General features: G+C 50.5%; 1 protein-coding gene across 7 annotated transcripts in view; it reads left to right on the plus strand.

Annotated features, from left to right (window-relative positions):
- Window positions 1–17,381, plus strand: part of MRPS27 (mitochondrial ribosomal protein S27) — a 100,707-nt gene extending 83,326 nt beyond the window's left edge. For all 7 annotated transcript variants that reach the window (XM_051833255.2, XM_051833253.2, XM_002721108.5 and 4 more), the window contains 6 exons: window positions 3,793–3,871; window positions 5,370–5,485; window positions 9,259–9,361; window positions 11,860–12,002; window positions 13,788–13,958; window positions 16,111–17,381. In XM_051833255.2, the coding sequence (XP_051689215.2) occupies window positions 3,793–3,871; window positions 5,370–5,485; window positions 9,259–9,361; window positions 11,860–12,002; window positions 13,788–13,958; window positions 16,111–16,350 (852 nt within the window). In that variant the 3' untranslated portion in view covers window positions 16,351–17,381. The remainder of the gene's footprint in view (window positions 1–3,792; window positions 3,872–5,369; window positions 5,486–9,258; window positions 9,362–11,859; window positions 12,003–13,787; window positions 13,959–16,110) is intronic.
- Window positions 17,382–27,333: the final 9,952 nt, after the last annotated feature.

Consider the following 27,333-nt stretch of genomic DNA (forward strand, 5'->3'; position numbering starts at 1 on the left):
AAATTTAAGAACTCCGCTAGCTGGTGCTTTTCCAAGCACAGGGACTCAGCAAAAAGGACAGATCAGAGCAAGAGTGCAGCCAGAAGAGTTCTGCACTCCTGGTCGTTTCATTCTTGATCCCTAAGCCTTGAATTCCTTTGGTGAAATTTGGGGGGCGGGGGGAAGCCTGATCATTTTTGCTGAAATGGGATCTCCAGAGCACTCAGGCTGCATACACACTCTTTTTAAAAAAACATTATTTATTTATTTATTTGAATGTCAGAGAGAGGAGAGGCAAAGAGAGAGAGAGTCTTCCATCTGCTGATTCACTCCCCAGTTGACCACAAGGGCCGGAGCTGTGTGGGTCCTAAGCCAGGAACCAGGAGCTTCTTCCAGGTTTCCCATGTGGGTACAGGGGCCTAAGGACTTGGGCCATCTTCTGCTACATTCCCAGGCCATAGCAGAGAGCTGGATTGGAAGTGGAGCAGCCGAGACTCCAACCGCTGCCCATATGGGATGCCAGCACTGTAGGTGGCAGCTTAACCCCCTACGCCATAGCGCCGGCCCCTGTGCATACACACTTTTTAAAAGACAGTAATGCTGAGTCAGTCATCCTGTGTCCCTAAAGTCCCTGTGATTCAGATCATTCTGAATTTGTACTCCTCAGGGCAAATAAAGTAGAAAATAAGCAAACGTTTGGAATGCTGCTATTGTGAATCTCAACCTGCACACCATTTGTGGCCAGAAAACTTTTCTAACTGTTTTTATGAAAATGTATTGTTTCTGTAGTGTCACTGGACCTTGAAAATAAGAACTCAAAGGAAATATTGATTTTGTTTGGGGGCCCCCTCTGTGCAAAATAATTTCCATTCCCAAGACTTGGACTCAGCTCATCCCAGCATTGATTGCATTCCATTTGTGTTGAGATATTGGTGTGGTACTAGATAAAAAATGAGCAATACCCTATCCCAACCCTCAGATGGCTTATAATTTAATAAGGTAGAGAGATCAGCAGACTCACTGTTGAATCTAATATTGGACAAGCAGAGGAATGTCAGTAAAAATACCTAGGAAATCAGGATGAGGAAATCTAATTGTGGGGAAAGAATTAGTAGACATGAAGTCCCCTTAAGCTGGTCCCCAGAAGATGCATGCTTGCACTGGAGATGGGACAGGGCGAACAATAGTCTGTTAGCTTTTTACTGGGAGCCTAAGGTACGTTAAGGGAGGTACTGAGCCAGGGTGGGAGTGAGAGACTGAGCTGGACCCTCCAGGCCAGGGGATGGCCGTGAATCTCAAGAGGAGGACATGGAAAGCTCCAGGTTACCAATGTTAAATCCTGCTACCTTCGATTCAGAATATAAGGACGCAGATTAGTCTCAAGGAAGGTTCCTAGGAAAACAAAACTAGAAAGGTCTAGAAGAAGAGAACAAAGTGTATCTCGTTTCTGCAACTCCTCAAGTCTTTTCATGGAAAACACAGCAGTAGTCAGAAGTCCTTGGCCGTGTGTCCCTTAGGGATTCCACCAGTTACCCATAACTTAAGGCAAATAATCTTCTCCTTCTAGAGCTTAGATTTTTGAACTCTGAGTCAAGTGTATTGTACTAATAAATTAGTGATTTTCAGCCCTAGATGCTCGTTAGAGTCACAAAGTTTTTCAAAATTATAGCTGCTGGGCCGGCGCGGTGGCTCACTTGGCTAACCCTCCGCCTGCGGCACCGGCACCCTGGGTTCTAGTCCTGGTTGGGGCACTGAATTTTGTCCTGGTTACTCCTCTTCTAGTCCAGCTCTCTGCTGTGGCCCAGGAAGGCAGTGGAGGATGGCCCAAGTGCTTGGGCCCTGCACCCACATGGGAGACCAGGAGGAAACACCTGGCTCCTGGCTTCAGATCGGAGCAGGGCCAGCCGTAGCGGCCATTTGGGGAGTGAACCAATGGAAGGAAGACCTCTCTCTCTCTCCCTGTCTAACTCTGCCTATCAAAAAAAAAAAAAAAAAAAATTACAGCTGCTTGCTTCCCCCAAATTCTAATTTTCTGATGTGCCTGGGGCCAGGCAGTCTTTGGGTTTGTTTTGTTTTTTGTTTTGTTTTTAGTCAATCTTGTTTTTTTAGATTGGTTTAGGGTCATAGCAAAATTGAACAATGAGGGCCCAGCATTGTGGCGTAGCAGGTAAAGCATCTGCCCACAATGCCAGCATCCCATATGGGCACTGGTTCAAGACCTGGCTGCTCCACTTACGATCCAGCTTCCTGCTTAATGGCATGGGAAAAGCAGCAGAAGATGGCTCGAGAACGTGGGCCCCTGCTGTCCATGTAGGAGACCTGGAAGAAGCTCCTGGCTCCTGGTTTTGGATCAGCGCAGCTCCGGCTATTATGGCCATCTGGGGAGTAAACCAGCAGATGGAAGATCGATCTCTCTCTCTCTCTCTTCTCTCTTTCTCTCTTTCTCTCTTTCTCTCTTTCTCTCTTTCTCTCTTTCTCTCTTTCTCCCTCTCTGAAACTCTTTGAAATAAAATTTTTTTAAAAAATGGAACAATAAGTACAACAGCCATTTCCTGTATACTCCCTACCCCTACACATACACATACACGTCTTCCCTATAATCAGCATCCCTTCCAGAGTGGTATCTTTGTTACAGTTGTTGAAAAGCCCATAGTTTCATTCTTGGTGTTGAACATTCTACTGGACAAATATGTTATGACTGGGGCCAGCATGTGGCACAGATGGTTAAGATACCGCCTATGACACCAGCATCCCATATCAGAGCACCAAATCAGGTACTGGCTGCTGTTCCACTTCCGATCCAGTTCCCTGCTAATGCTCCTGGGAAAGCAGCAGAAGATGGCCCAAGTTACTGTGCTCTTGTCATCCACGTTGGAGACCTGAGTGGAGTTAAAGTCTCCTGACTTCAGCATGAGCAGCCCCAGCTGTTGCAGCAATTTGAGGAGTGAACCACTGGATGGAGGATCGTACTCTCTCTCTCACTCTGCCTTTCAAATAAAATCTTTTTTTTTTTTTTAAAGTATAATTACTTGTAGCCACCATAATATATCAGAAGGATAGTTTGCTCTAAAAATCCTCTGTGCCCTGCCTATTCATCCCTCATTGATATTCTTTTTTTTTTTAATTTTATTTTATTTCTTTGTTTATTTATTCAAAAGAGTGACAAGAGAGGGAGGGAGAGGGAGATAGAGAAATCTTTCATCTGCTGGTTTACTCTGCAAATGCCCCCCAAGAGCCAGACTGGGCCAGGCTGAAGCCAGGAGCCAGTCCTTGGGTCCCTGCACCCAATGGGAGACCTGGAAGAAGTTCCTGCTTCCAGGCTTTGGATCGGCTCAGCTCTGGCCATTGGCGGCCATTTGGGGAGTAAACCAGCAGATGGAAGACCTCTCTCTCTCTCTCCAACTATGCCTTTTGAATAAATAAATAAATCTTAAAAGCAAACAAACAGACAAAAAGAATTCAACTATTTAAAAAAAAAGGCCAGGCCAAGGACCTGAAAATATTAAATCAACCAGTTGGGGGTGAGGAGGACTTTGTGTGTGTGTGTGTTTAAGCTATGATAGGTGTCAGAATTGAGCTGCATTTTTCACATACTGGTTGCATTATAGCAGACAACCACTCACAATGTTCTCACCCCGGCCAGCAGTTCCAGTTACCCGACAAGCTTCTGTTCCACTGTCATAGATGCTGTAAGATGATAGGCAGAGATTCTAAAGCTAGTGGTCAAAAGTTTTCTCCTGAATAATACAGAGGCCTGTGTTACAGACTGAACTAAAATGGATATGTTCCCCTTTTATTTTCATTTCATTGCAGGTTCAATATGGAATTTTTCCAGATAACTTTACATTCAATTTATTGATAGATTCTTTCATAAAGAAAGAAAATTTCCAAGGTAAGAAACCAAACCCAGATTTGGTTATTTACTGTAGGACTTGTGTTCCCAAAGGGAAGTGCAGGAATGTAGGCATTTCCCCCTTTTTTTCTTCATGACATCTCTTCACATCACTCTTGTGGTCAGAAAAGTTTTGGTGAAGATGATCATTAATGCAGAAAGCTTGAGAATATTATCTTTGGTTGTTGCTAGGACAGGAAATATGAAAGTACGTAAATGATCGTGAAGGAAAGGTTAATCATGCAGGCCGATCTCATTTCGCCTCCTAAACTGAGCAAAATGCAGAATATAAGTAAAGTATAAAATAAATGTGATTTAGTTCTCATGCGTATTTTTGGTTTTGGCAGTAAATACTTGGCAGAACGGGTTTAAAAAAAAAAAAATACTGGCTTTGTGGCTTTGTGTTCTTTTAAAGTTTTACCGGTTCATTTATTTAAAAGAAAACCTCTTCCAAGTCCTAGTTTTGCTGCTGGTCTACCAGATGACTTCCCGGTCTGCCTGTCTGTGTCAGTTTCCTCATTTGCAACATGAACATAGAAGTCTTGTCTACAGCCTCAGAACCATAACAACATATGCAAAACCAGCTGGTTAGGAACAGCTGCACATCCATGCTAACTCTTATAATTGAGTATATGCAAAACCTGAGTAACTCAGGAACATTTGTTGTACTTGTGATATGTGCAGGTGATGGGATTTGTGCTATATTTTAAACCCGTGTTCCCACTCTCTGCTTTAACAATAACTAAGGGAAGGCGAGTGTTTGACCTTGATTCTCTTGGCTCCTTTTTATCCTGTAGAATATCAGGGGAAAATACGAACTGCTTCAGGCCTGCTCTGCTATGACCAGCCTTCCCGCGGAAGCAGACCTCTTACACTGCATGTTGCACTCATCAACAATGAGCGTTTTCCTTGTCCTTGTAGGACTTTCAAACCAGATTGTATTGTCCTTTTTATAGCCATTGGTTTCTGTCTTCGAGTCCCTGAGATTTAGAATCTCCTCTAGCATGTTTTCCCTCCTCTGCCTCAACGGAGAGCAGAGAATGGGCCAGTTAGCGCAGCCTTTCCGCTCTGCTTGTCAGGATGACCTTGAACATTGGCATACTTCCTTTCTGTGTGCCGGAGCTCTTCTAGCCAAGGAACATGGTGCCTTAAATTTGCTTCATAGTTTCTGAGACATTTTCACATGTTGGACTATCCAAAAATCTTTCGAAGCAGATGGGACAAATACCATTAGGAAGATGATGCCAGGAGCCAAGTGGCTTCTCCAGTGTCCCCGAGCTCACGGGTGCAGTAGCACTAGATTTAGCCTGTTTGGAGCTGTATCGTAGACACTGCAGGCATGGGAGGACCTGGTTAATGGAAGGAGGGTCAGAGCCTGCATTTGTTATTTCCTGATTCTTCTTATGATTCTACCACACCCCACTTTTTTAGAGTGTGTAATTTGCTGATGTTACCTCCAGCTGATCTCCTCTCCTTTTTCCTTTCATCTCCTTGCCAGATGCTTTGTCTGTGGTTTTTGAGGTCATGTTGCAAGAAGCCTTTGACGCGCCATCCACCCAGCTTCTGTCTCTCTATGTTTTATACCACTGCCTGGCCAAGAAGACAGACCTCAGTGTAAGTGATCCGCCCCACAGCAGGGCTGAGAGCTTTGGGAAGAACCAAGCAGTGGCTGCTCAGTCGTGGAGCAGGTGGCCCGTGGAAACATTGCTCTCAGAATCTGGAAAACAGAACCCAGTGTGTGGCTGTGTGGTGGCCCAACACTGGGTGTGCATGCTCAGTCTGAACATTTTAGCTACTGTGTTCTAGCAGAGTTGAGCTGCATGTCTGTGCACTTGACAGAACCACAAGTCACAGTCCCTGTGGCACATCCTGAGCTAGGCTGAGCGACCGTGGACTCTCAGAAGTGGGTCTCTGATCATCACTGAGAGCCGGGCATGGCCTATCAAGAAAGCAAGGCGGCATCTAGCTCTGACCACAATCTGGGGTGCTGCATACTGATTATTTACTTTGCATCAGGGTTTTCGTAAGGTTGTTGTAGGTCCATTGTGTTCTGGAAGGTCCATAAAGACAAATTTTGGTTTCAGGTCCTAGGTTAGGTTGTTTAGTCACTATTTATTGCTTTCCTAAGCATAACAATACTAGTATTTGTGCAGCACTTAACTTCACACCAGGCTGTGTTCTTGTTTGTTTAAACTCATCAGTGCATTTAGGCCTCACACTGACTGTGCCGATAAGGACACAGGGACGTAGAGATGGCAGAGCCAGGCAGTCTGGCTCTGTGGTCTGCCCTTAAGTTCCAATGTAGCCTGCAGAAATCCCAGTTTGAGTAGGAACTGCAAAATGCATCTAGTGCAGGCTGTGTTGTAAAGAACACTTGGTATTGTGTGCCTTCCTAAGTGTCCTAGTCTATGATATTGCCCACATTCGTTAAATATAGTGAGCACCTACTTGTTCCCGCTATTGCCACGTGCTGGTTATACAGTGGTGCACAAACATTTCCTGCCACAGGCATCTGAAACAAACACACAAGCATAAAATTATGACTATAATAAGCATGGCAGTGGAGAAGTCTGTGAAACACCCATGTGGTAGGGAACTTTGTACTTTAAACTTCAGTTGGTTAGAAATGGAAATAGTTCAGAGCTTGTCAGGAAATTGTTCTTGGGTTAATATTGAAGGATGAGCAGGAATTACTTAGCTGAAGAGCAGACAGTACGCAAACTCCCTGTGGCAGGAAGAGCGTGGTGAGCAGATGGCCAGGGCAGCCACAGTGGCAGAGTGGAAGGGAGGATGTGGGCGAGACAAGGTTGGAGAAGCCACGGAGAAGCTTGAATCAGAGGGCATAGCGAGATCAGATTTGTGTTTCAAAAAGCGCCCTCTGGCTGTAATGTGGATGAGATCGGAGCAAGACAAGGATGGATATGGTCAGACCAGCGTAGGGGCTTTTTATTTATTTATTTTTTTTAAGATTTATTTTATTCATTTGAAAGGCAGAGTTAGAGAGAAATCTTCCATCTGCTGGTTCCCTCCCCAAATGACTGCAACAGCCAGGGCTGGGCTGGTCCAGGTCCAAGCCGGGAGCCTGGCACTTCATCCGGGTCTCCCACATGGATGGCAGGGGGCCCAAACACTTGGGCCATCTTCCGCTGCTTTCCCAGGCATGTTGGCAGAGAACTGGATCGGAAGTGGAGCAGCCAGGGCTCAAACCGGCACCCATATGGGATGCCGGCATTGCAGGTGGCAGCTTAACCCATTACATCAAAACACTGCCCCAGTGTAGAGACTCTTAAGGATTCCAGATAAGAGATAATGGTGGCCTAGGGACCAGGATGTGGTGGAATTTGTGACCAGTAGACGTATTTGGGAAGTAAGTAACAAGATGAAGATGTGGAGGCAGGGAGTTAGGGGTCACATACCCCCTTCTCAGTTCCTGGCTTGTAGATCTGTGCAGATGGGGTGCCATGTGTTTGCAAAGGGAATTCTGAAAAGAGATTGGGTTTTTTGAGGAAAATCATGAACTTGGCTGTGAACATCCTGCATTTTGAGATGCTTTTGAGCCGGTCGAGAGATTTCAATAGGGAAATTAGGGGCTTAACAGAAAGATCTGAACTGGAGATGCGATTTTGGAGATTAGTTTATAAACCATATATAAATGTCTGCACATAAGGCTCAGAGCGAAGGGAAGGCGAATCAGGAATGTGTTGGGCCGCAGAGTCCCTTGGAAGAGTGATCTGCCGTGTAGGGTGCTCCTGCGAGGGCGGGGTAAGATGAGGAGTAGAAACAGCTCACTGAATGTTGTAGTTTGGAGGCCCTCAGGTTGTCACCTTGGCTCCCATAGAGTAGTGGGGCAGGAAACCAAACTGGAGTAGATTATGGAGTGCTTTAGAGCTGCAGAAAGGAGACAGCATGTCTAGGTGAGGAGGGAGCCTGGGAGTGTGAGATTCACTGCGTGTGAACAGGAGAGGCACAAGCATGCGACAGGACAACCTTGAGGACCTTGGTGAGCTAGCGCCTGAACTCCTCCAGCGGAGCATCTACAGTAGCCTCTCAGGGTGGGCAGGGATCTGATACCTTATGTTGACACATAAATAGCTTATCGCACGAACAGCTGTAGTTGTCGTATTCCCAGACAATCAAAAAACTCCAGAGTTGTGTCCGTCTGTTCCTGTTCATCTCCCTTGGGAAGTCTGCTTTCCAGTCACCTTCAGCACCTCACCTGATTGCTGGCACATCAAGGAAAACTGTCACTTCAGTATGTCACTACTCAGAGGAGCTTTAGCCCCTAACGCATCCCAGTACTGTAGCCCATGTTTTTCCCCATTGGAAGACATTTCTATATTTTTTAAATTCCTTATTTATTGTTGAACCAGATTTTCACACAGTTTACGGTGGGGGGCACCCAGTTTCCCTTGATTAGAGTGCTTTGCTTTTGAAACTAATGACCTGGTCCTTAATTATCAGCTCTTTCACCTACCTGTGCTGCAGAAGTACCTGGGCGGTTTTGTTTTTTCTCCCAAGGTCTTTGCCTCTTTCAGAGGTTTAGGGAAAAACATTAAGAACTGTCACTTGTACCACACAAAGGCAGTTCACAGTCAGGAGGCTTGGGTACCTGTTAACCCTGGGGAGCCTGGCTCTCACCTGCCTGCAGTGGCAGCCTGCAGACCTTGCTCATTCTCCGCTTCCTCCCCGACCTCTGAGTGCAGAGACCAGCGTAGGGCAACCTGTGCTGTTTCCACGCTGGATGCAGGGCAGCTGCCCTGGCCCTGCCTACCCCTCTGACACCCGGAGGGCACAGCTCCCGTTATGGGGGGAGCTGCCAAGGCTCTCCTCCGGGCCCTGTGTCGGCTGCGAGGCACTGCTGCCACTGTTGGCTGCAGGCTGTGTTTCCCCCACCACCACCACCCAGGTCTCAAAAGGCTTCAATTTTATTGAAGTGTAATTTTGCACCCTGGGTTGAAACAAATGATCATCGCTAAGTGTTTCTGATTGCCTAATTTGTTTTTAAGAGGCATAAGACAGTCTAAAAGCAACTTAATAGTGGGATTTATTGTAACACTGTGAGGAGAATTATTATTGCTGAATTGTTTAAAACTCAAGCTTCCTCCATTACCATAGAAATTTGAATGAGTGTGGGACCAGCAGAATGTTGAATCTTCCTCGATTGTCTCAAACCAGTGTTGGTCTAGAGCGTGCTCCTTTTCTTTAAGCATAAATACCTTTTATTTACGAAACTGGAAGTGTGTGTGTGTACATATAGCTTTGTTAAACCTCTGTGTTTTTAACTTAATGTTGTAACATGTTGTTTTCTTCCACGTCATGGAAGATCACATTTTTACATAAAGTGTGCGTGACTTGGCTGGCCCGTGATCTGATGTATTCTGTTGCAGTGGGAAGAGGAGCGGAACTTCGGTGCAGCCCTGTTACTTCCAGGCCTAAAGCAACAGAACTCAGTGGGTTTGAGTTCCCAGTTATATGGCTACGCACTTCTTGGTAAGCTAAGTGAGCCTTACTGACACTGTTCTTCCTAGACAGAACAGATACTTTTATCCACTGTCTAATACCAGTATAACCTGATTTAAATTTGCGAGTGAAATTCCAATTACAGCCTTCATCTTTGGACATCAAAATAGGCCACCATGGCCTCCACGTTATGACATAAGAGTTAAAAGGGTTCTTAAATCCCGTCACCACTAAAGTGAAAGGCAGGCCTGGTGGCCACAGGTAATGTTTGTGTGGGGAGGAGCAGCCAGTAGAACGTTCCCCAGTCTCAACAAAGCTCTTTTTCCCCTTGAGACCTACAGTCCAGGAGGCAGGAGATTGAGAGTTCGGGTTGCACTGTATCTTTGGTGTTGTTTTCAGGTGAGGCAGGTGAAACTCAGCACAGCCAGCAGCACTTGGGGCCAAGCAGAGAGGGGCTCGCTGTGCTTGTACAGAGCGCCATGGGGCGCAGAGGGGTGCAGGCATTGAAACCACACAGGTCACGAGGACAGCGTCCTCGCTGCTGGTCGTGTGGGCTGTACGCAGAGACCATCCATCTAAACGCGCCTCACCTCAGAGGGCTTCAGGTGCCAGCTTTCCCAGTACCCTCCCGTTCTCTCTCAAATGGTTGGGCGAAAGGGTTTCGGAGTTTATCAGACTGGCCTAACAAGCATCGACCACTCCTGAAAAATCACTTTTTCCTTATTTGCCTCCTACTTTTGATTGACACGTGTTTTCCTCTGCTTTCTAATGAACACAGGACTGTGACACTGGATGGACTCCTGGGGAAGTGGGCAGGGCTTAGAAAATGTTCTCGGTTGTTGTGTCTGAGCAGAGGCCCCGGCCCTTGTGACTGGCCCCCACCAGGACACAAGCCGTGTGCCGTGTAGCCTCCTGCGACCCTGCTGGAAACAGCAGCCTGGAATGTGACTGCAGCCAGCCTCAAGCACCTTAAAGGTCTAAAATTAGCTGTCGTCTGAGCAGCTTTGTCTGTTTATGTCCTCCCATAGCTTTGTCAAATCCTCCCTCCTGGTGGCAGTGGATTTAAGACGTGTCGCCTCACAGTGACCTTGGTCGTGGATGCAGGGAGGGGTTCTGCTCAGGGAGTGCCGAGAGCCCCCCTGCTGCCATCCGTCCACCATCCGCATCTGCTGCTCCACTGTGCTGGCGTAAGGCGCCAGCAGGAGCATCCGTGTCCTGCGATCCCATGAGGACTCTGTGATTTAACAGCCAACAAAGCCCAAAGAAAGGGAAAAAGAGCAAGTTTCTTTCTTCCTAAAGACATAGCTGTTTTGGAATATTTTGGAAAATGCCAAACATTGCTTGGTAGGAAAAGTTGTCAGATGTTGACAAGATTTTCACTGTAGGAAAGTTGGGGGATTGCTTTTCCTAAGGAAGATTTGGTTCTTGAAACAGAAATGGTATCTCAGCTGACTGGCTTGCTAAGGAAGCCTCACTTTGTTTGTTTGGTTGGTTTTTTTAGAAAACTTTTATTTAATAAATATAAATTTCGAAAGTACACTTTTGGATTATAGCGGTTTTTCCCCCATAACCACCCTCCCACCCGCAAACCATCCCATTTCCTACTCCCTCTCCCATCCCATTCTTCATCAAGATTCAGTTTTAATTATTTTTATATACAGAAGATCAACTTCGTATATACTAAGTAAAGATTTCAACAGTTTGTACCCACAGACACACCAAGTATAAAATACTGTTTGAAGACTATTTTTACCATTAATTCTCATAGTACAACACATTAAGGACAGAGATCCTACATGGGGAGTAAGTGCACAGTGACTCCTGTTATTGATCGAATAATTGACACTCTTATTTATGACATTAGTAATCTCCTGAGGCTCTTGTCATGAGCTGCGAAGACTGTGGAAGCCTCTTGAGTTCACAAACTCTGACTTTATTTAGACAAGGCCATAATCAAAGTGGAAGTTCTCTCCTCCCTTCAGAGAAAGGTACCTCCTTCTTTGATGGCCTGTTCTTTCCACTAGGATCTCACTCACAGAGATCTTTCACTTAGGTCATTTTTTTGCCACAGTGTCTTAGCTTTCCATGCCTGAAAAACTCTCATGGGCTTTTTAGCCAGATCTGAATGCCTTAAAGGGCTGATTCTGAGACCAGAGTGCTGTTTGAGGCATTTGCCATTCTATGAATCTGCTGTGTATCCCAGGGAAGCCCCACTTAAGAAGCAGGTAGGGAGACCCCTGCAGAGGCCTGCAGCCCTGCACACTTTGTGAGACTCTCTGCCAGCCCCAGTGAAAAAGGGGGAAAATGAGTCGGCACAACTTTGTAGTAAGAAATGTCCACAGCGAGTGTTTCCACCTCTGCGCCATCTAAGTGCAGTGCCTCAACCAGCTGTGCTGAGGCTCTGGGGATGGATTTGGATTGATCCTTCCCTGTGGCTACGTAGAGCTGCCAGGCAAATGCTCGTTGTGCCGTCAGGTCACAGCGGGGTGTTGTGGAGAGGCCTTCTTCATTGTTCCTCTTGGCCCCAGGGAAGGTGGAGCTGCAGCGAGGACTGCGGGCCGTGTACCACAACATGCCTCTGATGTGGAAGCCAGGCTACCTGGACAGAGCCCTGCAAGTGATGGCGACAGCCGCCTCCTCCCCTGGAGACAGAAAGCTGTGCAGAGAAGCGGTAGGTTCCTGGGCCCTCACTCGGCCATCTGTTGACCTTGGACTTTGTTCTCACCGTCTTCCCCCACCCCTGCACTTTAGGTGGAGTAGGTACTTAGCACTTTCAGAGGAGTGGACAACCACAGAACATTCTGAGCGCTGCTGATGAAAAGCACTGGAAAGTGAGGTGGATGCTGATTTATAACTCATTGTCTGGAGAACTAGTCCCCTCCCCTGAAACTCATGCTGAGTTCAATAAAATACTTCCTGCTCCGTAACGCCCCCTACCCCCAGCCCTGAAATCTGAGCACCGAGGAGTGGGTGGGAGTTCGTTCTAAGCATTTCTGGTACTTCTGTACCCTCACGTGTCCTGAAGGACCACGGAGCATTCTTTCTCCAGATGCGAATCTGGACACCAGAGGTGGCAGCCTTGCTTTCCTGCGCTCACCCGTTCTTGGTAAACGTATGCTGCCGAGGCCGGGGTCCGATGTGCCTCAGAGTTCCCAGGGGGTCGCTGCGCCTGGACTACAACACCGTCCCCACAGCTCACCCCTAGTGGGTGATGCCCTGGACTTACTGGACTTAGGTCCCAGGAGATGCAACAAGTTTTCCGCCCCACAGGCAGCCACAGCGTCCGCTGTTCGCCATGTGCCTTTATACCCAGAGTGAGGCCTGGAGAGACGTCGGCTGCCTCCTTGCCAGGGTGTGAAGGTTCCCTTGGAGGTGCTGTCTATGTTGCCTTGACCCTGATTCCGTGGGCTGTGCCCTTGGCCTTCATTGCAGGCATGGTGCACAGGTCTGGTATCTGCCTGGCACCTTCTACTAATGTCTAGTGAACCGTTACAATCTTCGCCACGTGTTTGGGCTAAAAGATACACATTGCTAAGATACACGCTTCAACACTGCTCTGGTCAGTGCTGGTGATGGAAGATATAAAATTACATGTAAATTCTTTGCCAGGGAAATAGCCCTTTCAATTGGAGCCAGATTTGCATTGTTTTTTTCCTGACTCCATAGGAGTTGGGTGTAGTGTATCAGTAGTAATCAAAGGCTGTGGAGTATTTTCTGAATTTGCATTATGTGATGTGGACAGGGCTGGTCATACCCAGCAGGTGCACCAGCCTTGCCAGTGTTTCTCTGCCATCTCTGATAGACTAGGCCCTCCGGGGTCCAGGGAGCTGAACCCTGCAGTGAAAGTGAGGAGGAGAACCTTCAACAAAAACCACCCTGTGCTCTTCAGTACTGCTTCTGTCGCAGCTGTCACCTCACTCAAAACCTCCACGCTTGCATCTCTGGTGTTTGTCAACAGCTCATGTGGGTGACACTGATTATTAATTTTCAGATACTCTGTGAGCTGAAGTCTTTGTCAGAGAGCGACCCCTGCCCATCCAGAGGCTTTTCCAGGCACTTAGCATGGCGTCTTGTTGGTTGTGGTCTGCAGTGGACTTTTCAGTTCCAAACTGACTGAGGGAAATAGACATGGACGGCAGAGGTTCACGAGCACCCATCAGGTGCCATTGCTCGGTGCCTCCCTGGCTGAATAAAAGCAGCTTGAATGTGATGGTGCTTAGGCACATGATTCTTAGCTTGCTTATCTACATCATCTAATTTGTACGGAGTGTTCTGTCCAGTCAACACATACGGTGTTATGTGGACAAATAGAACCATTCACATTTGCTACAAGTGTATGTAATCCTCTCCTGGTTTTTTAGGGCCTGTTTGCCCTGTTTCCTCCTCCAGTCTGTCTGTACACTGAGCATCCAGACCGCCCCGATGCACAGTCCCTGACGCTCTGTCTGCTCTGCAGCTCGACGTGCTGGACGCTGTGCTGAAGGCTGTGACGTCCCCAGCCGCCGAGGCCTTGGAAGAGCAGCCCCAGGAAGGCGAAGGCACGCTGGGCCCAGCCCACCTGGTGGAGCAGTTAGACATCGAGGAGACCGAGCAGTCCAAGCTTCCCCAGTACCTGGAGCGCTTTCAGGTAAAGCAGCCGGGCACTGAGTGTCAGCTGTGCATACTCCCTGCGCCTCTGCTGTGGGGACAGGCAGACTGAGGCCTTGTGTCACACACAAAGGCATTAAAAACTGGCATCAGAAATGGCATTTTTATTGCTTCACACGGGAAGTGGTCTGAAGAGAGAGCAATGGAATGTGTCTGTTCCTTCTGTACTCGAGTTAACCAGTCACATCAGGCGGCTACACACTCGTCCCTGCTGGGGGCCTGCTGCCTCCTCACAGCCACAGCCTGGCTCCCGCCCCAGGCGGGAAGGGTCTGGTCACGTGTTAATGACCCAGCACCCAGTTAGCTGTGACAGAGCCACATGTGAGCAGGTCGGGATGGGGGCAGGTGTCGTCTGTTGCTCGTCTTTGGCTGCTTTGTGTCGTGTCTCATGTGCCTGGAAGATTGGAACAGGTTCCCGCCATTTCTCCCCGGGCCGGCCCTTTGATAGCTGTGGACTCTGTACATCCCCAAGTGCTCCATGATGAGACTCAGAGAGAAAGGGAGAGAGAGAGTCAGTGTCTAAGCCCCTGGCATCTTGCTTGCTTTGTTTCTGACCCAGCACCAGGGGAATGGGACTTAGCCCCATCCATGCCCGCTGACCTCTTGTGACACTTGGGGACAGGTGGCTATAAACTTCGCTGGGTCGTTGCATTTCTGTTTCTTCAGGAATTATACTGAACCTGCCGTGGGAAAGGTACTGCCCGCGTTATCGGGAGATTCTCTTGTATCTGTAGCAGCTGTTTGTCCCAGTACTTCTATAAGGTCATGGCTCCGTTCTGTCATTTGAAACCAGGAAGGAAGTGTCAATCCCCTTTCCTGAGACCGAGAATTGGCAGTAGAGCAGTATCTTTCCTCTCTACTCGGCATATTTGGCTGAAGAAAACTTAGTCTGCTGAGCCCCACGGATTACCACTTGCCACCTTCACACAGAGCAGGGTTGCTACATCGCTCTCAGAAGTGACCACTCCTGTCCCTTGAGTCTCCCAGGGCGGAGCTGTGTGCCTATTTTAAGTTCTCAGCTATCACTCTTCTGTGGACACATTTTTATAAAAATTGAAGGAAAAGAGATTGGAGACTTCATGCCTGCTGGCCGGGTGTCACGTGTCACTGCACCACCCTGCTCCTCACCAGAGCCCTGGCTCGGGGAGCCCTCACGCCACGTTGCACAACCACAAGGCCCAGAGGGACTGACCCGCCAGCCACTGATTGACTTTGAACCAAAGTTCACTGACTCAGACCCAAGTCCTCATTCTCCCATCCCAGGCCTGCTTCTTGGCCTCAAACCCCACTCTGGGTGACACCTGAGAGAATCATTGTCATTGTACATTTCCTTTTCGTCCCGTGTCTTCATGGTTACTAGTCTGAGGTCATCTGTTTAGACTCATTCTTATGTGGCTGACCTGTCTCACGAGGTCTCGGGCCACTCCTCAGCCCGTGGACTCCGCCTCCCCTACAGCTGTGCACTTCCTGGGAGCAGGCCTCACCGCTGTGCCCGGTGAGCCACATTTGCTTGTGGAACACCCGGGGTTGTGTGGGACGAGCTGCAGCAGGGCCCTAAGTGGCGCTGGCTGATCCTCGCATCTTGGAAGGCGTAAGCAGATTCGGGTTTTAATGCCTTCCTTCTCCCGGAGTCAAACACTGACCAACCCGAGCTGCTGTCCAGGTGCGGCTGGGACGGACGGAGAGGCTGACCCGCAGGGGAGCACAGCAGGTGCGAGCGTGCCACGGCGCAGGGGAGCATGCCGGGAGTGAGGAACCGAAAGGATGTCCCTCTGTTGGGAGGAACGCTCGGAAGGCAGTGTGTCAGTGTTTCTAAGGAAATTCTGCGGAGGGTTCGCTCCAGTTTATCCGGCGTCTCCGCCATTTTGTTTGCATCTTGAATTCTCGTGCTTGGAGTTCGCTGCTTGGTTGGGTCTGGGCCAGAACAGGAGCATGGATCTTGTTGCACACGGATGGTGTGAGTGAAGGGCAGAAACAGCACGTGGCGCCGTGAGTGGCAGGAAGTGGCCGGAGCTCACCGAGCCGGGTGGAAGGCCGTGCCTCTTCCGCAGCAGACGCGTGTGTTTGCACCGACTTCATCTCCTCTCCTCTTGTGTTCCTCCCCCTTTCTCTTTCTTCCTTGTCACCCACAGGCCTTGCAGGCCGAGCTCCAGGCCCTGGGCAGAGTGGAATCAGAAAGCCTTGTGACTCTGACCACCCAGCTGGTCAAGGAGCAGCTCCCCAGCTGCGAGGCCGAGGACCTGGCCGCCTACGAGCAGAAACAGCAGCAGTGGCGGCAGGAGCAGGTGCAGCTGATCCAGAGGGAACAGGAGCAGCGGGAGAAGGCGAGAAAGGAGCACCAGGCCCGGCAAGCAGCAAAGGCTTCTGCGTGACAGGCCGTGGGCCCCCCCTCCAGCAGCTCCTCAGTGCCCAGGCCGGAGGGCGGCAGCAGGGGGCTACGGCCTCTGTCTGCGTGACAGGCCGTGGGCACCCCCACCCCCACCCCCAGCAGCTCCTCAGTGACTCGGCCCAGGGGGTGGCAACAGGGGGCTACGGCCTCTGTCTGCGTGACAGGCCACAGCCCCCCACCCCCACCCTGCCAGCAGCACCTCAGTGACCCGGCCCAGGATGCGGCAGCGGGGGGCAGCAGCCTCAGCTTCCTCCTCAAAGCTTCTCCTGCTCTAACGCAGACACCTGTGTCCCACTGTCAAGAGGCTGTCACTACCTGTCCACAAGCCACCGAAGCCACCAGCTCTACCTGTAGGGGGCTCTTGGGGCTTTCTGTGGGGGTCCAGGGGCACCAGAGGCAATTTTCAGCTTTGAAAATCCCAGCACCTTCCTGGTGGTAGGAGAAGGTAAGGCTGAGAGCCGGGTCTCCCAGCCCAGGCACATGAGACCAGGTGCAGTGCGCATGCCGACGCCTGTGCCCTGAGCCGCCTCACCAGCGCTGAGAGCCGGCTGGGGTGCGCATACACACCCACGCTCTGCCTTCCACCACACCTGCCCCTCCGGACCTGCCCTGGGAGAAGTGCAGGAGTAAACCCAATAGCACAAACCCTGTGGACTTCCAGGTGTAGGCGCCCACAGTGACGTTTTTAGCATGGAAGGGCTCTTGAGAAAGCCAGTCCTGGCTAGGACACCTTCGTCAACACTGGGGTCACTTTTTCCAAAGCTTTGTATCAGCACAGTGAGCCGCTGGTGCACATGCACACACGCACAACCTGTGAATGCCAAGCTGGAGACAGCGAGATGGGCGCGGGGCTATGAGGACTGTCGGGACGGCAAGTGCCCTGAGTTTGCCCCTCTGTGACACGGGCCAGGGCCGCTGCCCGCCGTGTCCTGTTGCCGGGAAGTGCAGTGCCAGCTTTCCCTCAGGCCTGTGCTCTTCTGTCGAGAACCTGTGGAAATAAATGTGCTGGCATTGTTTGTGTGTGATCTTTGGAGGAGAAAGAGGAAGTGTTACCATCAATGTCGTTACCATCATTTTGAGCAACTTATTTTCAATCTTCCTTCCCCATCAGACCAGCATTTCTAATCATCATCACCACCACTACCACTAAGGACTTACCCTGTTTTTAACATTTATTGGAAAGCAGGGTGACAGGGAGAGGAAGAGACAGAGAGGTTTTCTATCCGCTGGTTCACTCCCCAAATGACCACAACAGCCAGGGTTGAGATTGGCCGGAGCCCGGAGCTCCATCTGGGTCTCCCATGTGGATGCAACCATCTTCTGCCGTCACAGGTGCATTAGCAAGGAACTGGATCAGAAGTGGAGCAGCTGAGACTTGGGCCATCTGCTGCTGCTTTCCCAGGTCATTACAAGGAGCTGGATTGAAAGTGGAGTAGCCAGGACTCAAACTGGCACCCATATGGGATGCCCACTTTGCAGATAGCAGTTTAACCTATCATGCCACAGTGCTGGCCCCTTAAAACATTTTTAAAAGGCAAAATTTAGACGCAGGGACAGACAAGCAGGAGAAAAGATGACCCCATGTCCAGAGTGGTGCACCTACAAGTGGAGGGACGCCACAGTCTGCCCCTGGAATCATCGGAGAGACTCCGGGCCTGCTGACACCTTGGTGTCTGACTGCAAGCCACCAGAACTTTGTTCTGTCAAGAGCCCAGTTTGAGGTATTTGGTTCTGACAGCCCTAGGAGACTGATACACCAGCAGTTGGTTGGTTGGTTGGTTGTTTGCTTCTGACCTACTGAGCATTGGCAGACACAGCTGTAAAATTAGGCTGGTGAGAGTCTGCTGCAAATTATGGCAGTCCTCTTTAGTTCCACGGTCCTCTTCAGTTCTGTGGCCCTCCCATTCATCCTGAGCGGCTCACCCCCTGCAGAAGCCCCCGACTCTTGCCTTCAGAACTAGAGCCCCTGTCCCTTGTTAAAGACGTTTGAGGCCACAGGACGCCCGCCTTTCTCAGTTGATGCTCTCACTAGGGTTTCTTGCCAGCATCTCCGCTGTGTTCCAGGGTTAGATTTTGACTCTGACTCTGACTGCAGACCTGCCTGACTGCTCCGGGACCACCATGCATTTCCTCTCCATCTTGCATCTTCTCTCCTGATGTCTGATTGGAGAGCTCATTCCCTTAACAAAACAAAAGGCCCATTCCTCCATGGCTCAGGCTACCCTATTTGTCCCCTTTTCGTCGCCAAACTTCTTGAGAGGGCAATTCCAGTTGCTGGCTGCTTATTCCTTAGACTCCGAGCAGCCCTTCCCCCACTCTGAACTGCTCTGCTCCATTTGTTCAGCATGCACTGCGTACAAGACACCAGCAGTAGTGCCATGGCGTTGATGAGTAGAGTGGAGACCCTACCTCGGGTTACTAAGCTGCTAGTGAGGGGGAAGAGGCTGGCACATCCTCCCCAACCATGCACACAGCTGCAGTGATGGGGGAGTTGAGAGGAAGCGCATTGCAGACTGGGAGAGCAGAGAAGCGCCAAGGAGAGGCGGCCGGCGCCTGTCTTGGGCCTTAATGAGTTAACCTGTGTCTGCTGTGGGCTGTCCTGGGGCAGACACAGCGGAGTTGGTGTGTTCAGGGAAAGAATTTTTAAATTGAACTAAAACGAACAATTCAGACTAAACCGGTTCTGGCCCAAGCCCCATACTCGCCTTGACAATGGAAGAAAGGCAGGGCCATGGACAGAAGCAGACAGAATGGAAAGGCACAAATGCCTTTCTCCTCCCGTTAGCTCAGCACCAAACCGTGCCTTTTAGTGTCCTACCATGGATATCAGATGGGGGGGGGGGGGGGGATGGTTGAAGACCTTGAAACTAAGATCATTAAAGCAATTTTCCCACTCTGAATGGAAACAGCAGCTTCCATGTTCTTTGTAGTCTGTGGCTTTCCTAGAAATAGATGGATGATCCAGCATTCCTTATTTTTTGCTGTTGCTATTATATGCTGGGCTTTGGGAAACCCTCTTTCGTTAAAGATTTATTTACTTAATAAATAAACTACAGAGAGAGAGAGAGCTTCTATCCACTGGTTCACTCTTGCCAAATGGCCACAACAGCCAGGGCTAGTCCTGGCCAAACCCAGGAGCCGGGTCTCCCATGGAGGCGCCTCGAGCCCAGATACTTGGATCATTTTCTCCCTTCCAGGCAGATCAGCAGGGATCTGGCTGGGAACTGGAGTAGCCAGGAGTCCTCGCTCTCAGATATGGGCTTGCGGAGTCACAGGGCAGCTGCATGTGCTTGTCCACAATGCTGGCCCCAAACCCTCTATCTTAACCACTGCAGAAGGCAGGGATAATAGCTGCTGTGTTGGAACCAAGAACTTGGAGTTGAGTATGGAAGGCATTTTCAGAAACCCATTGTGTCACTGAGGGCCTCCAAGAAGCGGATGTCCTGTTGGAGGTGGAAGTGAAAATAGGAGGCCGGCACCGTGGCTCACTAGGCTAATCTTCCGCCTTGCGGCGCTGGCACACCAGGTTCTAATCCTGGTCGGGGCACCGGATTCTGTCCCGGTTGCCCCTCTTCCAGGCCAGCTCTCTGCTGTTGCCAGGGAGTGCAGTGGAGGATGGCCCAGGTGCTTGGGCCCTGCACCCCATGGGAGACCAGGAGAAGCACCTGGCTCCTGCCATCGGATCAGCGTGGTGCGACCATTGGAGGGTGAAGCAACGGCAAAAGGAAGACCTTTCTCTCTGTCTCTCTCTCACTGTCCACTCTGCCTGTCAAAAAAAAAAATCTTTTGGAGGGCCGCGGGAGGGGCAGGTGACCCCTGTGAAAGATAGAAAATGGAGTAGGATCCGGAAGCCTTCCCTGGAGATCCCACACCTGTGAAGAGAAGGGAGGCAGGAGGCACCGCCCGCTGGCTGATGCTGCCTGGGGGTGGGGCAGACTTCCCAGGCCTCACGCCCATGGCCAAGGGCAAGGAGTCAGGACTACAACCACAGCAAGCCCTGGTCTCCCCCCTTGCTTAGCAACACAGTGCCTTCTGCCTGTGGCACAGCAGGCTCCCCTGACCTGTGGTCCCGCTGCCCCTGGCCCGCTTCCTGGAGCTGATAGGGGCCCCATGGTCTGCTTGGCCGATGCAGGTGCTGCATTCTTGCTCCATGTGGGCCTCCCTTACCTGGTGCTCTTGTGAGCCAGCCTCACGGCAAGTTTATCCCTTCTCCATGCTATAAATTGTGCATTAATGATTTGGGTGAGGCTAGCAGCAGACTTTAATTTTTAAAGTTTATTTCCATTTTATTTGGAAGACAGAAGAGAGAAAAACAGGCAGAGAGAAGACTGTCTGCTGGTTCACTCCCCAAATACCCAGAACAGCCCGGGCTGGGCCAGGCCAAAGCCAAGAGCCTGGTACTCAATCTGCATTTCCCACGTGAGTGGCTGGAATTCTAGTACCTGAACAATCATCTGCTCCCTCCCAAGGTACACATGAGGAGGAAGTTGAATCAGAAGTAGAGGAGCTTAAGCTGCCACTCCAGCACCCCATTTGGGTGCAGGTTCAAGTCCCGGCTGCTCCACTTCCAATCCAGCTCCCTGCTAATGCACCTGGGAAAGCAGCAGAGGATGACCCAAGTATTTGGGGCTCCTGCACCCCTATGGGAGACCTGTAGTAAGCTCCAGGCTCCTGGCTTTGTCCTGGCCACTCTGATCATTTGAGGAGTGAGCCAGCAGATGGAAGATTTTCTCTCTCACTCCTGCTCTTCCTTACCCTCACCCTCTCTCTATAACTCTGCCTTTCAAGTAAATAAAAAATTAAATTAAAAAAAAATAAGTGGAGGAGCCAGGACTTGCCCCAGGCACTCCAGTATGGGATGCGAATGTCCCAAGTGCTGTTTTAACCACTGCGAAATGCCCACCCCCACCACCAAACTGGAAACTCCAGGAAGACAGGCACTCTGTGTGTCTTGTCATTGATTGTGTCCTCATAGAGTACAGTCACTGGGACCAGCGTTGTGGTGTAGGAAGTAAAGTCGCTGCCTGCCATGCTGGCGTCCCGCGTGAGTGCCGGTTCAAATCCCACTTCCAGACCAGTTCCCTGCTAATGCACCTGGGAAGGCAGCAGAAGTTGGCCCAGATACTTGGGCCCCTGCACGAAGAAGTTCCTGGCTCCTCACTTCAGCTTGGCCCAGCCCTGGACCTTGCAGCCATTTGGGGGAATGAACCAATAAGTGAAAGATCTCTCCCTCCCTCCCTCCCCCCCCTCCTTTTCTTTCTGTAACTCTGCCTTTCAAAGAAATAAATACATCTTTTTTTTAAAAAAAAAAAAAGTGGTGTCATTACCATAAGTATTTATGAATAGAATTATTATTTTTATTTTTTATCTTTTTAAGATTTATTTATTTACTTGAAAGAGTTACACAGAGAGAGGAAAGGCAGAGAGTGAGAGAGAGGTCTTCCATCCTCTGGTTCACTCCCCAAATGACCACAACGGCTGGAGCTGCGTCAATCCGAAGCCAGGAGCTTCCTCCGGGTCTCCCATGTGGGTACAGGGGCCCAAAGGCTTGGGCCATCTTCCACTGCTTTCCCAGGCCACAGCAGAGAGCTGGATCGGAAGTGGAGCAGCCGGGACTTGAACCAGCGCCTATATAGGATGCCAGCACTGAAGATGGCAACTTAACCTGCTGTGCCACATTCCAGCCCCAGATAGAATTAATTTATCAGGCTGAAAGTCTTCAGGCTGAGATGCTGGAAGCAGTGTGTACTAGGTGAGGGTTTTATACAGAGAAGGCCTCTTTGAATCCTACAAAGTGTCCTGTAGGCCCAAGTTGTCAGCAGGTGGGGAGCCTGTGGGAGGGTGTGGGCGGGGCCGGAGAATATCAGAATCCTCTCTGTGCCTCCCCTGTGTCCCACTTACCTACCTCGACACAGGAGATTTGGAACTGACACAGCCTTGGCACAAATCTCCTAAGTCCTAGACCAATAATGGGAGCCATATTAAACGTATAGGCGTTGCCTTGTTTAACCCACAAGAATGTGGTTACAGCTCCATTTTTAGAAATGGGAAAGTAGAGGCTATGAGAAGTGATTCGATGCCAGGGTCCACTTCCGTGATTGAAGAGCCAGGGACAACCCAGATTTGACTCGAAGGGCTACACTCCCAGACTGGGGCAGTGGCTGTCGGTTTGTGCTCCCCCCACAGCAGGAGTTTGAGTGCAAGTACAGCAGTCGGAGGTGAAGACAGACCCGGAGAAGGACTGGAGTCGGAGAGGGGAGGAAGGATTGCGTGAGTGGCTTGGGGTGGGCTTGCCCCTGCCGGGGGCCCTTGGAGCGACTGCGCACACCCCTCAGCGGTGTCCACGGAGGGCCGAGGTGGCTGCGTGTTCATCCACGAACTCCATCGCCGCGTTGGTCAGGGACACTCCCGGCCTGCTCCTAGGGCGGTGCTGGCACACTCCCCCGTCCTCTGTGCGGGGCAGCGTCTGCAGTGGCCCGGTCCTCAGAGGAAGCCCAGGACTGCGGGTCCTGACTTGGTAGGACGTCTGCAAGTTTTCTGTTTTCTTTATTTCAGAAACAACTCCCATCTGCAGGTTCACTCCCCAGACGCCCCCATGATAGCCAGAAGCCGGGAACCGAACCTGGGTCTCCCCTGTGAGTGGCAGGAAGCCCGTTACTAGAGCCATCACTGCTGCCTTCCGGGTTTGCACCAGCAGGAAGCTGAGGCAGGAATCGAGCCTGGTGCAGGTGTGGGATGCAGGCACCCTCGCGGTCCCTCGGGGGATCTTCCATGGTCGCAGCTGAAGAGCTGCTATGGGCATCTACTACACAGCGGCCAAGAGTGGTGCCCAGCGTGTTACAGTGCACAGAAGAGCTTCTCACCACGAGGAGCGTTCCGGTGTGCAGAGTGTCCATGGCGCTGAGGTTGGAAAGCCCGACCCGGTGTGTATGGACCGGTCCCCCCAGAAGATTGTGGTGACCTAGATAAGACCTAAACATGCTGGTGGCAGAGAGCTCATTTACAACTGCGGTTTCTCAGGCCAGAAGAGTACTCAGTGCTAGGTCTCTCTTGTCTAACTGAGAACATAAGACATGCAGTGACACAGGGTGGGCCACTATTCTTCCGAAACAAGGACCCCCTGAGGGAAAGGGTATGATCATAATTCTGCTGTCTGGGTAAACTGAGTCGGCCATCTCGGGTTCTGCAGGGCGGATGCGGGGCCGCGACCCCAGCAGGGGCAGGTGCCTGACACCCTCACTGGGAGAAAGGGGTGACCTGTCACGTGGCCTCAGAGATCTTGGACTTCAGTGAATCATAAATGCAGAAATGTGGTGCAAGTGTATTCTCATCAACTTCTCAAGCTCTGGAAAGGATGAATCTTTAAGACCCCTCTTGAGGAAACGGGGAAAGGGGGGTACTGTTCCACCTCGTTATGTCAGCACAATTACGTCTTTTTTGTTTTTCCTCTAAATAACAGCCTCTTGGCTTGAAGATAACCTCTTCTCTCCCCTGGTCCTTTAGGCTCTCCACTGACCTGGCGCACTACTATAAGGACGCTCTGCCTGCAGAGTAGAAGGAGCCCAAACCAGGGACCGTGCGGTGCCCCGAGATTGCAGCAGAGGGCACTGGGACCTTCCTTGAAACCCAGATATTATTTGGGCTGTGTGTGCTTATTATCTATGAAGGTTAGAGATTGCAGATCCGAGCCGGATGTGTTCAAAAACAATGAATACGTTCTTGCGAAAAGTATCTGAAAACAGATGCATTACAGGCTGTGAGCGTTGGGTCAAGGCTGTGAGGCAGGCTTTTAAAGGGACAGGGCGTCCCCTGAGCAGCCCAGAGGGAGGAGAGTCGCTTGCTTTCTTGGCCCCTGTGATGCTCCATCTCTGCGGAGTTCAACGTTTTCATCCTTAACATAGTCTCAGAAGCTAATATGCCCATGATGGTGTGGGTGAAACGGACCGAGAACGCCCAGTGTGAGTTTCCCCCGGGGACAGGACAGTGAGTCCCTGTTGGGTGAGTTTCCCAGGCAGCCACACCCGCCTCTTGGTTGCAGACATCATGCTGAGGGCTTCTCATTGAATTCCCGTTATCCTGCCTGATGAAACACATGCTCTCTCACCCTTGAAGCAACACCGCCAGGCAGGGCCTATCAGCCACATTGAGCAGAGCCGTAAACAGACTTCAGTGCAATCAGAATGCGACGCGGACAGTGTGTGAACTAAACCGTGTCGGAGTCCAAAGCCACCTTTCTTTCTTTTTTTTTTTTTTAAGATTATTTATTTGAAAGTTACACACAGAGAGGAGAGGCAGAGAGAGAGGTCTTCCATCTGCTGATTCACTCCCGAAATGGCCGCAACAGCCAGAGCTGCACCAATTCAAAGCCAGGAACCGGGGGACCAAGGACTTGGGCCACCTTCTACTGCTTTCCAAGACCATAGCAGAGAGCTGGATCGGAAGGGGAGCAGCCAGGACTCCAACCAGCGCCCATATAGAATGCAGGCACTGCGGGTGGCAGCTTTAACCCACTATGCCGCATCGCCAACCCCCAACCCACTCTTCATCTAATACACCATGTAAAACTGCCATGGCAACCTGGGATGAGGTACATTTGCACATTCACTCACTCAACAAGCATTTATTGGACAGCTACCATGTAGAACTATTAACACAGGCACTGAGGACACAACAAGGAACAAAATAGGCATTTACATTCTAAGGAGGCAGGTAGATGGTTAAAAAGTATGTAATATATCCTACAGCAAGAAATTATAATGAGACAAAGCAAGGATGCTGGTTAAGTGGGGGAGGCTGCAACTTAAAACAGGGCGCTTAGGAAAAGCCTCCCTAGAAGGTGTGATTTGAACAAAGCCCCTTGAGGGAGAGGTTGAGAATCATGGAGTCACCCCTAGGGACAAGCATGCCTGCCGGACACAGCAATGCACCAAGTCCTGGAGATGAAGGTGTGAGGAGCCGAGGAATAGCAAGGCAGCCAGTGTGGCTGGAGTAGAGTGTGTAAGGCAGAGAGGCGAGGTGTAAAAGAAGGGGTGGCCTGGCCTGTGAGTTAGGGCAGTGGGCTTTCCTCGGGCAGGCTGCTTGAAGTTGTTGAGCTAGGGTGACATCCTCTGATGGGGCATTTTTAGAAGCTAGAGCAGCTGGCCAGCGCCGTGGCTCAACAGGCTAATCCTCCGCCTTGCGGCACTGGCACACCGGGTTCTAGTCCCGGTCGGGGCTCCGGATTCTGTCCTGGTTGCCCCTCTTCTATGGCCCGGGAAGTGCAGTGGAGGATGGCCCAAGTGCTTGGGCCCTGTACCCATGGGAGACCAGGAGAAGCACCTGGCTCCTGCCTTCGGATCATCGCGGTGCGCCGGCTGCAGCGCACCTGCCGCGGCGGCCATTGGAGGGTGAACCAACGGCAAAGGAAGACCTTTCTCTCTGTCTCTCTCTCACTGTCCACTCTGCCTGTCAAAAAAAAAAAAAAAAAAAAAAAAAAGCTAGAGCAGCTGCTACATGGAGACTAAGCCACGAGGGCAGAGATAGGAAACAGGAAGGTAAATTGGGAGGCTGTGACAATAACCAGGACAGAAATGATTGGCTTGGACAAGAACAGCAGCAGTGCACGTGGCGACGAGGGATGGGACTGGGTGTGTATTTTCAAGGTTGAGCACTTTTGCTGATGGGCCCCATTTTTTTTTAACCTGGACAACTGGAATTATGTATCCATGTATTTGCCGTTGACTAAAGTATTAAAGTCTAGAGGTAGAGGCAGTTTGGGGAGGGAAATGAGGGTTTTGGGTGGGGCCGTGTTAAATTTGGGATATTTTGGAGATCCCTATTGGAAATCCAAATGGAGATCTTAACAGACAACTGGATGTGACTTTGAGGATCAGAGAAGAGGTATCGGCTGCAGACACAGCTGGAGGAGTCAGCATCAGCTCCCACGTGGTACTCAGGCTGCATTCAAGTAGCCTGCGTTGCTCCTCAGAGTGGGGACCGCCACGATCATGAACTGGATGAGCTGGACCACGAACTAGAGCTGCGTCGGCTGGTGTACAGAGATCTCCCTGGGAACCAAGCCTGATCAGCCTTCCTCCATCGACTGCAAACACTGCTGGTGACTCCCCAAGAATTAGCCAGAAGAGTTGCTCATATGAAAGGAACTGGGTGTGGCACAAACCTCGCAGGCAGCCAGTGAGTGTCTCAGACATACAACAGAAGATTGAAGAGGAAACGGGGAGCTGGAATTGTGGGAGATGCCAAGAACTCAGGAGTCAGGAATGTGCTAAAAGGCCATTGGGAGAACACAGAGAAGCATCCAGAATGGATAAAACAGACAGAGGGAGAACATACAGTCACAGGACCTCAATAGATCTTTGTTGTTTTGTTTGAGAGACAGGAAAAAAGCAAGCTTTCTCCAACGTATAAAGAAGGTTCAGCTGGAAAGAGATGAGCTCTTCTCCCATCTGCTGGGCCTAGGTCGGCAGGGAGTGGGACTTAAACAGGGTGGAGTTCACTTAGGGTGACCTGGCCCCCAAGCAGTCCCCAGGACAGGGCAGCGCTGGGAAACCAGGATGGTTTGTCCCCATAGGCTCAATCCAGAAAGCAGAGTTTCCGGAACTGAACAGTTCAACCATGGACTAGAAAACCACTTACTCAACTATTTTGTTTTAGTTTGAGAAGTGTAATTAAAATCTCTAGAGGGATGGTTTCCCACCCTGAGAGCTCACCTGGCTTAACCTTTTCCTTTCTGGAGGGATTACAGAATCCTTCGTGCAAATGGTGATTTCTGACCAGACTGGTCAGGCAGCCCCACGGCTTTGGAGGTACAAGGTGAGCTAGGATGGAGTGTATGTGAGTGACAGGCCGATGGCTTGGGAGAGGCCGCAGGCAGACAGGGCCAGGGCTGGAAGCACATCTTCCTGGGGCCACGTGGAGGAACTGAGGTGCCCGTTATCCCATTATGCATTGCCATCTTGAGCGGTCC

This window comes from Oryctolagus cuniculus, chromosome 14, assembly GCF_964237555.1.
Source record: "Oryctolagus cuniculus chromosome 14, mOryCun1.1, whole genome shotgun sequence".
Lineage (NCBI taxonomy): Eukaryota > Metazoa > Chordata > Mammalia > Lagomorpha > Leporidae > Oryctolagus > Oryctolagus cuniculus.